The sequence below is a fragment of the Gigantopelta aegis genome, chromosome 9 (genome assembly GCF_016097555.1).
Source record: "Gigantopelta aegis isolate Gae_Host chromosome 9, Gae_host_genome, whole genome shotgun sequence".
Taxonomy (NCBI): Eukaryota; Metazoa; Mollusca; class Gastropoda; order Neomphalida; family Peltospiridae; genus Gigantopelta; species Gigantopelta aegis.
This window is the reverse complement of record NC_054707.1, coordinates 25965129-25976593: the sequence shown is the minus strand read 5'-3', so window position 1 is coordinate 25976593 and position 11465 is coordinate 25965129. Positions and strand designations below refer to the sequence as shown.

At 35.6% G+C, this 11465-nt stretch overlaps 1 protein-coding gene across 1 annotated transcript in view; it reads right to left on the bottom strand.

The window, feature by feature from the left end:
- Positions 1 to 11465, bottom strand: part of LOC121381507 (chromodomain-helicase-DNA-binding protein 1-like) — a 66619-nt gene that overhangs the window by 4511 nt on the left and 50643 nt on the right. Inside the window, exons 16-22 of the mRNA XM_041510829.1 lie at positions 10507 to 10658; positions 7192 to 7271; positions 6026 to 6225; positions 5428 to 5526; positions 4648 to 4718; positions 2381 to 2495; positions 1405 to 1548 (exon numbers count right to left, since the gene is read on the bottom strand). Coding sequence (XP_041366763.1) covers positions 1405 to 1548; positions 2381 to 2495; positions 4648 to 4718; positions 5428 to 5526; positions 6026 to 6225; positions 7192 to 7271; positions 10507 to 10658 — 861 coding nt within the window. The remainder of the gene's footprint in view (positions 1 to 1404; positions 1549 to 2380; positions 2496 to 4647; positions 4719 to 5427; positions 5527 to 6025; positions 6226 to 7191; positions 7272 to 10506; positions 10659 to 11465) is intronic.

Genomic DNA, 11465 nt, shown 5'->3' with positions numbered 1-11465 from the left:
ACTGTTATTTCTAACATGCTAACAATACAACGTAAGGAAAGTAATGATAGTATTCACGATGAAAATGATCCAAGACAAAAAAAAAAGTGGAATCTTTACAGTTTGCTTTTCATCAGAGAACAAGGATATCCAGCGTTCTCGCTACTCCATTTAAGCGGGGCGGCCCGTCTTGCTATTCCATTTTGCCGCCCTCCTTTATTTTTGTGCACCCCTCTTTATTTTCCAGCACCCTACTATATTTCCCAGCACCTACATGTATCTCTGCTATTTCCAAATGCACACTTTTTTTCCACACAAAAAAACCCCAATGATCAGTCTGCACACTGAACATCAAAGGAAACAAGCAATTGAAGAAACATTTACGACAGTTACCGTAACGTAATTTAACAGTATTTTTAACAGCTTCTATTTTGTCCCATATCTGTATCCATTTGTATGTTTAATAGACACGATAAAAGTTATATTTTATTTGAGCAATGAAAACATTTTAATTATTTAAAGATTCGGCAATATCTGATTGAAAAAAACTCACTTATTTGGCGCCAAATTTGTCATGTGATCAGAAGTCATTCTGTCTTTTGTTTTCACCAACTATCGTCTGATATTTTGTCCTCAGTTGCAGATATAATTGGTTGTAACTGATGATTTTTACTTTCTGTCATTTCTGTCATTCTGTTTATTCAGTAGTTCTTTATAAAATATTGTAAACTTTTCATTTTGGGGAGATATAAACGCTTATTAAAACAACGGAAGTGGTAGTGTTTATCATTAAAATCATTTATCTTGAGTGCCAAATAATAAATACACCACCTTTAAAAACGATACTGGCGATATTTTATCACAGTGATCGATTCATTCGATGAAGATGGAAATAACAAAAAATGTATCCGACATTAGAGGATCACTTGACAAACATCTTTATTGTTTTTCGTATATCTTGAAATCTTTATTAAAAATAATAATATTAAAACTTTGATTGGTTCAGCAAAACCAGAAATGCCCATGAATGTCAGACCGATATCATCTTCGGTTCAATTAAAAGACGAATCTGCTTGTATTTCGTATTTATAAACCTTTTTGCACTTTTTTGTAGGCAAAATAAGGAGTATTGTTTTTCACAAAGTCTACCAACACACAACAATATGGTAACCAAACTCTCCCCCCTCCTTTTTTTTTGCTTTTGTTTATTGGGTTGTGTTTCTTTTGTGTGTTTTTTTATGAAGGGTGTGGTGCCGAGCGGCCGCCCTCCTTTAATTTTCACCCAGCAAGAACACTGATATCATTTGTATATAAATAGATAATATTACATACTTAGGCAGTTAACTCTACTTTTAAGATGTTATTTGAAAATGTTAGCATTTCCACATGCCGTTCCTTATGTTGTATACTTGCTTTAATGCCTACTAACTCCTCCCCCCAAAAAACTCCAATAAGGATACATGTAGGTTTTAATGCCTCTTGAAGCTAGGATTTTTTTGATGAGTCTTTCAGTACCGTACCAGTTAAAACCTGACGTGTCATGACCAATGCGGGGCAGGTGCACAGAGGCTGAAAAATATAAACAAAACAAACCCTCAGTACAAAATATCTCAATGTTTTATCCACCCAGCCAAGCATGCAATCCTTTTCAAAAATACATTTTAAAGCAACCTTCATTTCAACATATGTTAATGTGGCCTGGTCACTGACCCAAATTTCTGAGCTATATACTTTTTGCTTTGTTTTGGAGCCGTTACAATCACTACAATAACAAGAAATAGTAAAAAATTTGGAATTTCTCCAAATATTTTAATTATTTAATAACAAAGGTCAGTGCCTTTAAGACATTAGTTGATATAATTTTTATATAAATATATGATCTTCTAATCCAGTTCAACTCGTTTTTACTTGGCATTTTCATATTTAAGAGACCAATATGAATCCAATATTTATAAGAAATTAATGCCGTAACAATCCCAGTAGCTCCATAAACATCTGGGCGGGACGTAGCCCAGTGGTAAAGCACTCGCTCGATGTGCGGTCTGTCTGGGATCAATCACCGTCAGTGGGCCCATTGGGCCATTTCTTGCTTGAGCCAGTGCACCATGACTGATACATCAAAGGCCATGGTATGTGCTATCCTGTCTATGGGATGGTGCATATAAAAGATCCATTACTGCTAATCGAAAAGAGAGCCCATGAAGTGGCAACAGTGGGTTTCCTCCCTCAATATCTGTGTGGTCCTTAACCATATGTCTGATGCCATATAACCGTAAATAAAATGTGCTGAGTGCATCATTAAATAAAACATTTCCTTCCTTCCACAAACATCTAGCAGATTACAAATCATTAGACTGTTTTCAGTTTCTAAGCTCACAAAAACATTCAAAACATAACACACCTTTACGTTGTTTAGCCACAGAGTATATTTTTTCCAGACCAACCCTTAAAGCTGACAGCTTAATCCCAGAGAGTTGGTTTCTTTTGTCTCGGTGCTGGGCAATGATTAGTCCTAACTGGAAAGAAAATATCATAAAACATATTTATGATTTCTTGCTGAAAAACAACACAACTAGATTTCAGCATGCAGACAATGATGTAGCTAACATACAAGTTGCTCTTATATCACAAGTGATATGAAATTGAAGACTTCAGGAGATGAGATATAAATCTGTTTTGACAAACAAAAAAACATGAAACAGTGGATTTATTATTTTACCTCAAGATTATTCTACCAAACATACATGTACCACAAATACATTGAAAACCAATGATGTAATTTTGTAAGTAATGTTATTACTACTGTGTAACTGTAAAAATCCACAAAATCATTTAGCAATTAATTAGGTTAAGTTTGTTGTGTTTAATGACATCATACTGATTAATTAATCATTGGCTATTGGATGTCACACATTTGATAATTCTGACAGTCTTTGGAGGAAACCAGCTCATTTTATCATCAGCAGCAATGGATCTTATATATTTGCCTTCCCGCAGACAGGATATACATGTACATGTACCAGTCATGGGGTATTACATGGTTAGGGTGGGGAAATGTTTTTTAAATAATCGGTCCACGGAGGTCGTTAGATCTTTCAATCCAAACACCTTCAGCTTAAGCACTTAAACGACTAATGCCATTGTGATAAGTGTGGTCACTAGAAGCTTTTTACTGATCATTTCAGATATTTCAATTAATGGAACATAAAGGAAAATGAAATAATAGACAGTTACGGACAGCTGAAATGCAAAACGAACTCTACACTCTGTACATGTTTTCGTTAATCTGGATATTCAGCTTGCAGAGCCGGACAGTCATTATTCAAAACAAAGTGTAAAAAATAATGACAATTTGCTTTACACTTGACCAGACATAATATTTTACAGCAAATAATTTAATTAGAAACAAAAGTATAACTTGATCAGAGTTCATTCAACCATGGCCAGAAAACACCAGTAGACAACAAACACATGCCTATGGCTGCAAAAGGTCTAACACCTGAGTATCTGAGTATGGTTAATTGTAGGTTGTCATTTCACTGATCTAGGTTACTGTTTTATTAACATTTTCATTGATTTATATACTATAATTAATAAAATTAAGATCAATAGTCACTGGTAATATGTAAGTATGTATTATTTTGACACCGATCCCTAGAAATGGAAGTGTCACAAAAGTACAGCCTTTAAAAGCCTTTAAACTGAAAGAAAAATATTGGTGCATATAAATTGTAAAATTAAAATTCCAGTTAACAAATAACTTTAAAAATTTAATTTCTAAAAATATATAATGTCATGTAGAATTATTTTTCATCAATATAACTGATTAATATTTGCTTAATTATTTTTATTGATTTGCCAGTCAAGGGAACTAAGTCTTCAGGTACAATTCTGTACTACAGACATTTGTTACTCTGGACACTTTTAGGAAAGGGGCGGGATTTAGCTCAGTTGGTTGAGTGCTCCCTTGAGGTGCTTGCGTTGCAGGATCGAACCTTCTCGATGGATCTATTCAACTCATTGGGGTTTTTCTCATTCCAACCAGTGCACCACAATTGGTCAAAGGCCGTGGTATGTGCTTAGTGCATATAACAGATCCTTTTCTGCATACGAAAAATTAAGTGGGTTTCCTCTGATGACTACGAGTCAGAAATACCAAATGTTTGACATTCAATAGCCGATGATTAATTAATCAATGTGCTCTACAGTGTCGTTAAACAAAACAAACTTCTTTTAGGAAAAAACATAGTCCGGATTAATGGGGTTCCGCTGTATATAGGTACATCAAATAACATTTTGCACACTTTCAATCATTTCATTTCAACTTATGTTTGTGCTTATATCCAATTAAGGTTCAAGCACGCTGTCCTGGGTATAACACACCTAAGCTATCTGGGCTGTCTGTCCAGGACAGTGGGTTAGTTGTTAGTTTGTGGTTAGTGAGAGAGAAGAGGGTGTAGTGGTCTTACACCTACCTATTGAGTCGTTAAAACTCACTCTGGGTGGGAACCGGTACCGGGCTACAAACCCTGTACCTACCAGCCTGATTACTTATTTCAATCATAATGCTCCGATTAAAAAAACAAAAAATTGGAATGATTCATCCATATCCATTTGTTCTGTACAATAAGTTTGTTAACAAAATATAGTTCCTATTAGCGGATTTACCCAGTCACGGCCTTCGTCCCTCTTCTCAACATCATCAATGGCAATAAGATGGCAGTCACCAAGAGCAAGATCTGTACAAAAAACAAAAACATGGAAGAAAAGTGTGAAGTGGAAGAAATGAAATCTTTGTAAAACAATATTTTCAAACACTACTTACTTATTCAATGACTACTGTGTCAAATGGGTATGTAATAAATATAGTAATTACAACGTAGCCGAGAAATGAGAAATAAGAAATGAGAAATAAGAAATAAGAAATAAGAAATAAGAAAGCTGTTTCTGCAAACGAGGCTCCTTATCTTCTTCATCTGCAGCAAGGAATCTTTCACACGAGCTCCGACATATGTAAACTGTACGGTATACAATGATTGGACAAATAACTTTAAACTCTTGTATATTAACTATTTACAGAAAACAAATCTATCAAATATGGTCATGGAGCAATGTCTAATTGGGTTGCTATAAATACATTTTTGGGGCTGAATTTACGAAGCCCGTTTCTTAAGCACATGTTTAAGCATTGTAAATGTGTCGTGTGAGACTAAAATAGGCTTTGTAAATTTGGCTCTGGTCATGAAGCAATGTTTAATGAAACTTTGAACATCTCCGGTTATTTAAAAATTAATTAAATTTAAAATTAGTGCAATAAAAAGGAAAGCAATAAATGGCTATCAAAACATAACTCAAATTCAGAAAATTATTCTTTAAAAAAAAAGAGAGAAATTCTGAAAAGTAATAAAATTTAATATAAATATTGAATTATGATGAATTGTTCAGTACCTTCCATCTGACCAGCGAACTCGTACTGCTCCTGTGGCTGCAGGGAGCGTCTCGTGAGAGCCGAAAACAGTCCGCCACTCCCCCACCGTCCGCTATCATCTGGATCAAACAACAGGGACAATCGCCATATTTAACACTAATGTTCTGAATTGTCTTCTTTTATGTTCAATCAAATTAAAGTCAGGATAAAAAGCATTTCTTTACACTGCATTAACATAAAATGATTAGCACTAAGAACATTACATGAAAAACACGACAATACTTTGTAACAACTAAAACAGTTTCAATTTCATCACACTGAAGGCTCTGTGCAAAAACAGGTGTTCATAATTATCTAGAAAATTAAATGTCAATATATTTATTTTTAATTTCTTTAAGGCTGCAATAGAAATATCAAAGTTGTACCTAGCCTAAAACAACTGATGGGATGGGGGAGGGGGGATAAAACAAAGAATCAAGGCAACTAGACAAAAACGGCAGTTTTAAACTAAAACCAGTAGTTTTTCATCTTTTTTCTGCGTATATTGTTCTGAATACTTATGATGATTTGTGCTGAATAAAACTGTCTTAATCCATGAAAAGAAAAGTCTTCACAAACCAGCACAATGTACAATGATGTTGTTTTCTGTGTCTGCATCAACAGGGTGAGTAACATCGCCACTGATGTAGTTGATATCTCTGCTCCGACTCCCACCATCATCCTCATCATCAACATCATCGTCATCATCTTCTTCTTCTCCCTCACTGTCCAGCATGATGCTGCAGGACATGTAGCCATTCTTCTTCCACATTTCCTCTCTAGCCACATACAGGAAAGAAAAGCAGATTGTTAATACTGATCCAAGGGATATATGCTGGGAGTTCACACCCCAAACTCCTATATTTAAAGAACGTAGAAAAGGGGAGGATGTAATTTTGTTTGTATGGAGATGACTGTCATTCAAATATATACATATATACGTGTACTATGGAATACTGCTAGTGTACTATGGAATACTGCTAGTGTACTATGGAATACTGCTAGTGTACTATGGAATACTGCTAGTGTACTATGGAATACTGCTAGTGCCCTCTTTAAGCTGCAGCCTCTCCTTAGAAATGGCCAGCCTCAGCTCCTGTAGTAAGTGGTTATTAACTGTCTAAATGTATGGTAGTTATACATTTGGGAAAGTATGAGAGATGGGAAAGAAGGAAATGTATGTTTGTTTAATGAAATTCTAGTACATTTTTTAATTTGTTGCAATTAGGTGTAAAACCTATATTCCTTCACACAGGGAATGCCTTTTTTCTTACTGTGGAATTTACTACAAGTTATTTAGTTATGAGCCAATTGTTTTTTAAATTGCACACAAAAATAGTAATTTTTATTTATTTCCAAAACACCTTCACATTTCTTTTTATGTCAAACCAAACTGAAATTATTAGCTTAACAAAAGAATTTTTTTTGTAGGAGGATGGGACGGACTACCTCTACAGAATACAGGTACATGTATAAGAAAAAAATGTATTTTATCATAATAAAAGCTACTCTGATCAATTAAATGTCTTTCATTTGCCCTTATTAGACAGTATAATAATGCAAGGGCAGACCCAGGAAATATTTTAGGGTAGGGACCAAGGGCAAGGCACATACATGTAGACCAACTCCCTGAAAAGGGCATTTCAATGAAAATTGTAAACAAACTGTTAAGAAAGAGGGCACTTTAATTTTTCAGTGGGGAACTGGCGCCCTCCCTTGGATCCACCCCTGTCTCATGTACACACCTTTTCTTCTTTTTTTCCTGCGCTCTTCTCACTTCCTGTTCTTCTGCGAGTTTAGCACGCTTCTCAGCAGCCTCTTTACGCTAGATGAGAAAAAATCATGTACATGTACAGGTATGTCTAAATATAGATATGTATTTAAAGTTATAACAATTTCAGACTCAGGTTAATATTTTATGGAAAGCTGTAGAAGACCGGGTTTTGTCCAAAACGTTTCTATCTTGCCTGGTGTCACATTTATTGGCAAAAGGATGCATATTGTAAGGATTGTACACTGTGAATTGGGATTCTTGAATCTTTTTGTTACTTCATGACAAAAAACATTGGAGATGCACTTTTCTATGTTACAAATTTTACCTAATAAATATATATTTATTGGACAAAATTATTTAAAGCGGCAGTATCCGGAATATTTGTATTATTTAAGCATATAGAACACAAAATCCAATTACGTTTGGTGCATATATGATGCCGCACTCCACATTGGTTTCACTACGCTGGCTTATCCAGGTTAAAAACAAAGCCAGTATTTCGAAAGTGGGACACTTTTGATGGGCTCCTACCGATCTCGGTTTTCATTGGCTTATCACAAGTGTGGAATTCCCCAACAAGAGATCATGTGAGATTTCGCAATTTTTGAACAAATTTAACTGTCTTGATTGAGGGGTCGTCTCATATCTCCAAAACATATTTATATCCATAGAGGTATGGTACAACGCCTTTCCAGGGGTCGGTGGATGGGGGATTTGCCTTGAAATTTTGACAGTGGCCAGCTGTTGGCATAAGCGTTACATGTAAGGGGGTGTTACTAATTACGTAACGCTCTAGGGGTAGAGGAAAAGGGTACTGTGTTCGATTTACTTAACATTTTTCAAGACTATGTTATTTTTATTCATTACTTAGACCTAAAAATAGTTTTTTGGAAATGTGCAGTCAGTCTAGGATTGATCCCCATCGGCGGGTAAATAAAAGACCATAGTATGTGATATCCTGTCTGTGGGATGGTACATATAAATGATCCTTTCCTAAAAAAATAATGTAGTAGGTTTCCAAGGCGCGTGTGCAGGGATTTCAGCGGGGTTGGGGTTATAGACTGTGTTGAGCGAAGTTTATATGGGGCCATGCTCCCCCAAAAAATACATTTTAATTTTTTTTAAGCTTGAGCAAGTAAGGGTTTCGACCTCCAATACCCTCCCCCGAACATGCACCCGATTCCTCTCTAAGATTATATGTCAAAATTACCAAATGTTAGACATCCAACAGCAGATGGATGGATGGATAGGATATGTTTTATTTAACGATGCACTCAACACATTTTATTTACGGTTGTATGGCATCGGATGATTATTAAATCAATATGCTCTAACTTTGATGTCATTAAACACCCCCCCCCAACTTTACCCTTTCCAAACAAAATAATATTTATTTGAATTAGTCGATTTTAACACGTAAAATTAAGAAGTGAAAACGTTCATTGTCTACTTTAGTATATTTTATTTTAAAAATATATACATGATTAATGTGTTACTAGTATACAAACTAAACTTTGAAAGTTCTACTAACACTTTATAAAATATTAATTCTGAAACTGGAAGGTACGATTGTCGATAATACGTTGTCACGATCAAACCGGTTTTAACGAAAGACTCTAGTACCGTATCTTCAACCGAATGTTCTTCGTACAGCGCAAGATTTCTCTTTTAATTTTTTGAGACAAACCCTACCATTTGAAATCAGCAAAAGCACGTGTTAACTGAAATTGACAACAGGCTGTCGTTTGTGCTTTGACGAGCTATGGCAGCACAGGCGACAAATCGAGCGTATACTTTTGACGATCTCCGTTCATAGCGAACACACACAAGTTTTTTAAAAGTGCATTTGAGCTTGTATTTCATATTTGTACATGATGTCATAATATGGTAACCAGAGACTAACCTTAAATGTCTTTTAGTTTTTATCCTGCAACCACTGTTTCAATTGACAGAATATGATGACGGATAAAGCAAAGTCATATCCTACTAGTAGGTTATGACTTTTGACGTCACGCATAGCCTAAATTGCAAAATTGCTCATTTGACCCCTAGGTCATCGTACAATGTGGCTGAAATAACAGAAATAACAGCTTAATTTTTATGGTTTGCAGGATAAAGATAATAACTAGTTAATGACGTTGGATATCTGCTTTATGAGAAATTCCACTTCACAGTCTTGCGGAATTTCCCATTCTTACCTTCACAGGATAAAGCAGATATCCGACGTCATTAACTAGTTATTCTCTATCTAATAGTATTTCAGATCCACATGTAAATACTAATTACAGTACCTACCATGTGTCATTTGTGTATGAACTAAATATTTCACTGCCAGTCTTTCGAGAAAATTAAATTAAATGTAACTCTAAACTTATAAGGACTTTATGAGTGCACCAAGGAACACAGAAAATGAAGAGTTGTTAGGGTCTGAGATTGTCAGATACTTGTGGCAGTCAGTGTGATTCCCACAACTTTTTGGCTTCATTGATTTCCATGCTTATATGCAATTAAGGTTCAAGCATGCTGTCCTGGTCACACACCTCAGCTATCTGGGCTGTCGGTCTAGGCCAGTGGGTTAGTTATTAGTGGTTAGTGAGAGAGAAGAGGGTGTACTGGTTTTACACCTACCCAGTGAGTCATTAAAACTCTCTCTCTCGATGGGAGCCAGTACCGGGCTGTGAATCCAGCATCTACCAGCCTTATGTTCAATGGCTTAACCTTGACATCACTAAGGTTGGTCCTCCCACAACTGAAAAATGACAACTCAGCTTCCTGTGTTTTTAGATTTTTAGAAAAGACCTTGGAATTATGAGTTGAAAAAGTGGTTTTCGGCAAGTATTTTTGCTTAACAATAGCGGCACGTCACGGTAATTTTCAGGGATCGATAGCTGATTGTGACAGCTATTTTGATAATAAATTTGATCGTTTTACCAACAATGAAAATCACCAAATATTGGGATATGAATCATAGTTCGTTTTTTTTTTTAATATTCTGGTCAGAAAGCCACTGCTATTGGGAATAATGGACATAAATACTCGACAGCTGGCCACAAATCCAATTAAGGGCTGGGCTGTCTAACCAGGACAGTGGGTTACTTGTTAATTATTAGTTGTTAGTGAGAGAATAGAGGGTGTAGTGGCCTTACACCTACCCATTAAGTCATTAAAACTTGCTCTGGGTGGGAGCTGGTATCGGGCTGTGAACCCAGTACCTACCAGCCTTATGTCTGATGGCATAACCATGACACCACTGAGGCCGTTAGGGCATCACTAACATAGCCTATACCTTTTTTTGTCTTTCTTCAAGTTCTTCTGGGGTGAGCTGTTTTCTAGGTTTCCGCTGTATTTCAGGAAGTGGGCCCAGCAAGCTGGACTGTTTTTTACGCAGCAGTCGATCGCCATCACTGTTAGCTGACGTTTCTAAGAGTGCTCGTTCCACTGTAAGTTGTAACAAAATCATTACAGCTACTGATGTCAATTTACAGGTCGTTTGTGGACTGTTGACAATAACAATGAAGTAATTAAATTCCAACTGGAAGCTTCAGCATTTAACAAACCATAGTAACCATATGTCATTTGAAGCTTGGTGTTAGGTTAGTTAGGTTGCACTCCTTTCACACATTAAAGATGATTTACATATGCCCTACAACCACCAATGAATTTAATTAATTTTGTCTCCTTTGTTTTATTTAACTTTTCTTTTTGTAACATTCATACAACAAAATGGTATTGGTACAACAAAAATTCTTAAAAAACTATCTTAAAAATCCCAATGTTTTCATTTAAACTCTTTAAACGTCCTCATGGGAATGAAATAACAAAGTGCAATGAGACTAGAGACAGGTGGACAGATCAAAAACAACACAAGCTGAGGAAACTTACAAAAACTTACTTATTTAAATAAGCAAGGAAACATTTCTTTGTCTCAATTTGGTTGAAAATATGTTCAATAGCATTTTATATTAAAATCAGTTCTTTTCAACAGTTTTGTGTTTTGTCACATTTGTTATATTAGCACAGATCAGAATTAAACAACAAATTTTAAGGCTTTTGCCTCGGTAAACCAGATTAACTTCTCAATATCAGACTTTTTACTTAGTTTGTTTAGTGTCCGGTTCAAAGGGATTTCACTGTACACTACTACCTAAAACATGATGAGAGGAACAACTATGACACACACCAAGTCATCATTAAAGGCTGAAGTGTGGCCTTCCCTGCCTATGGGCAAAGGCAAATAAATAATTA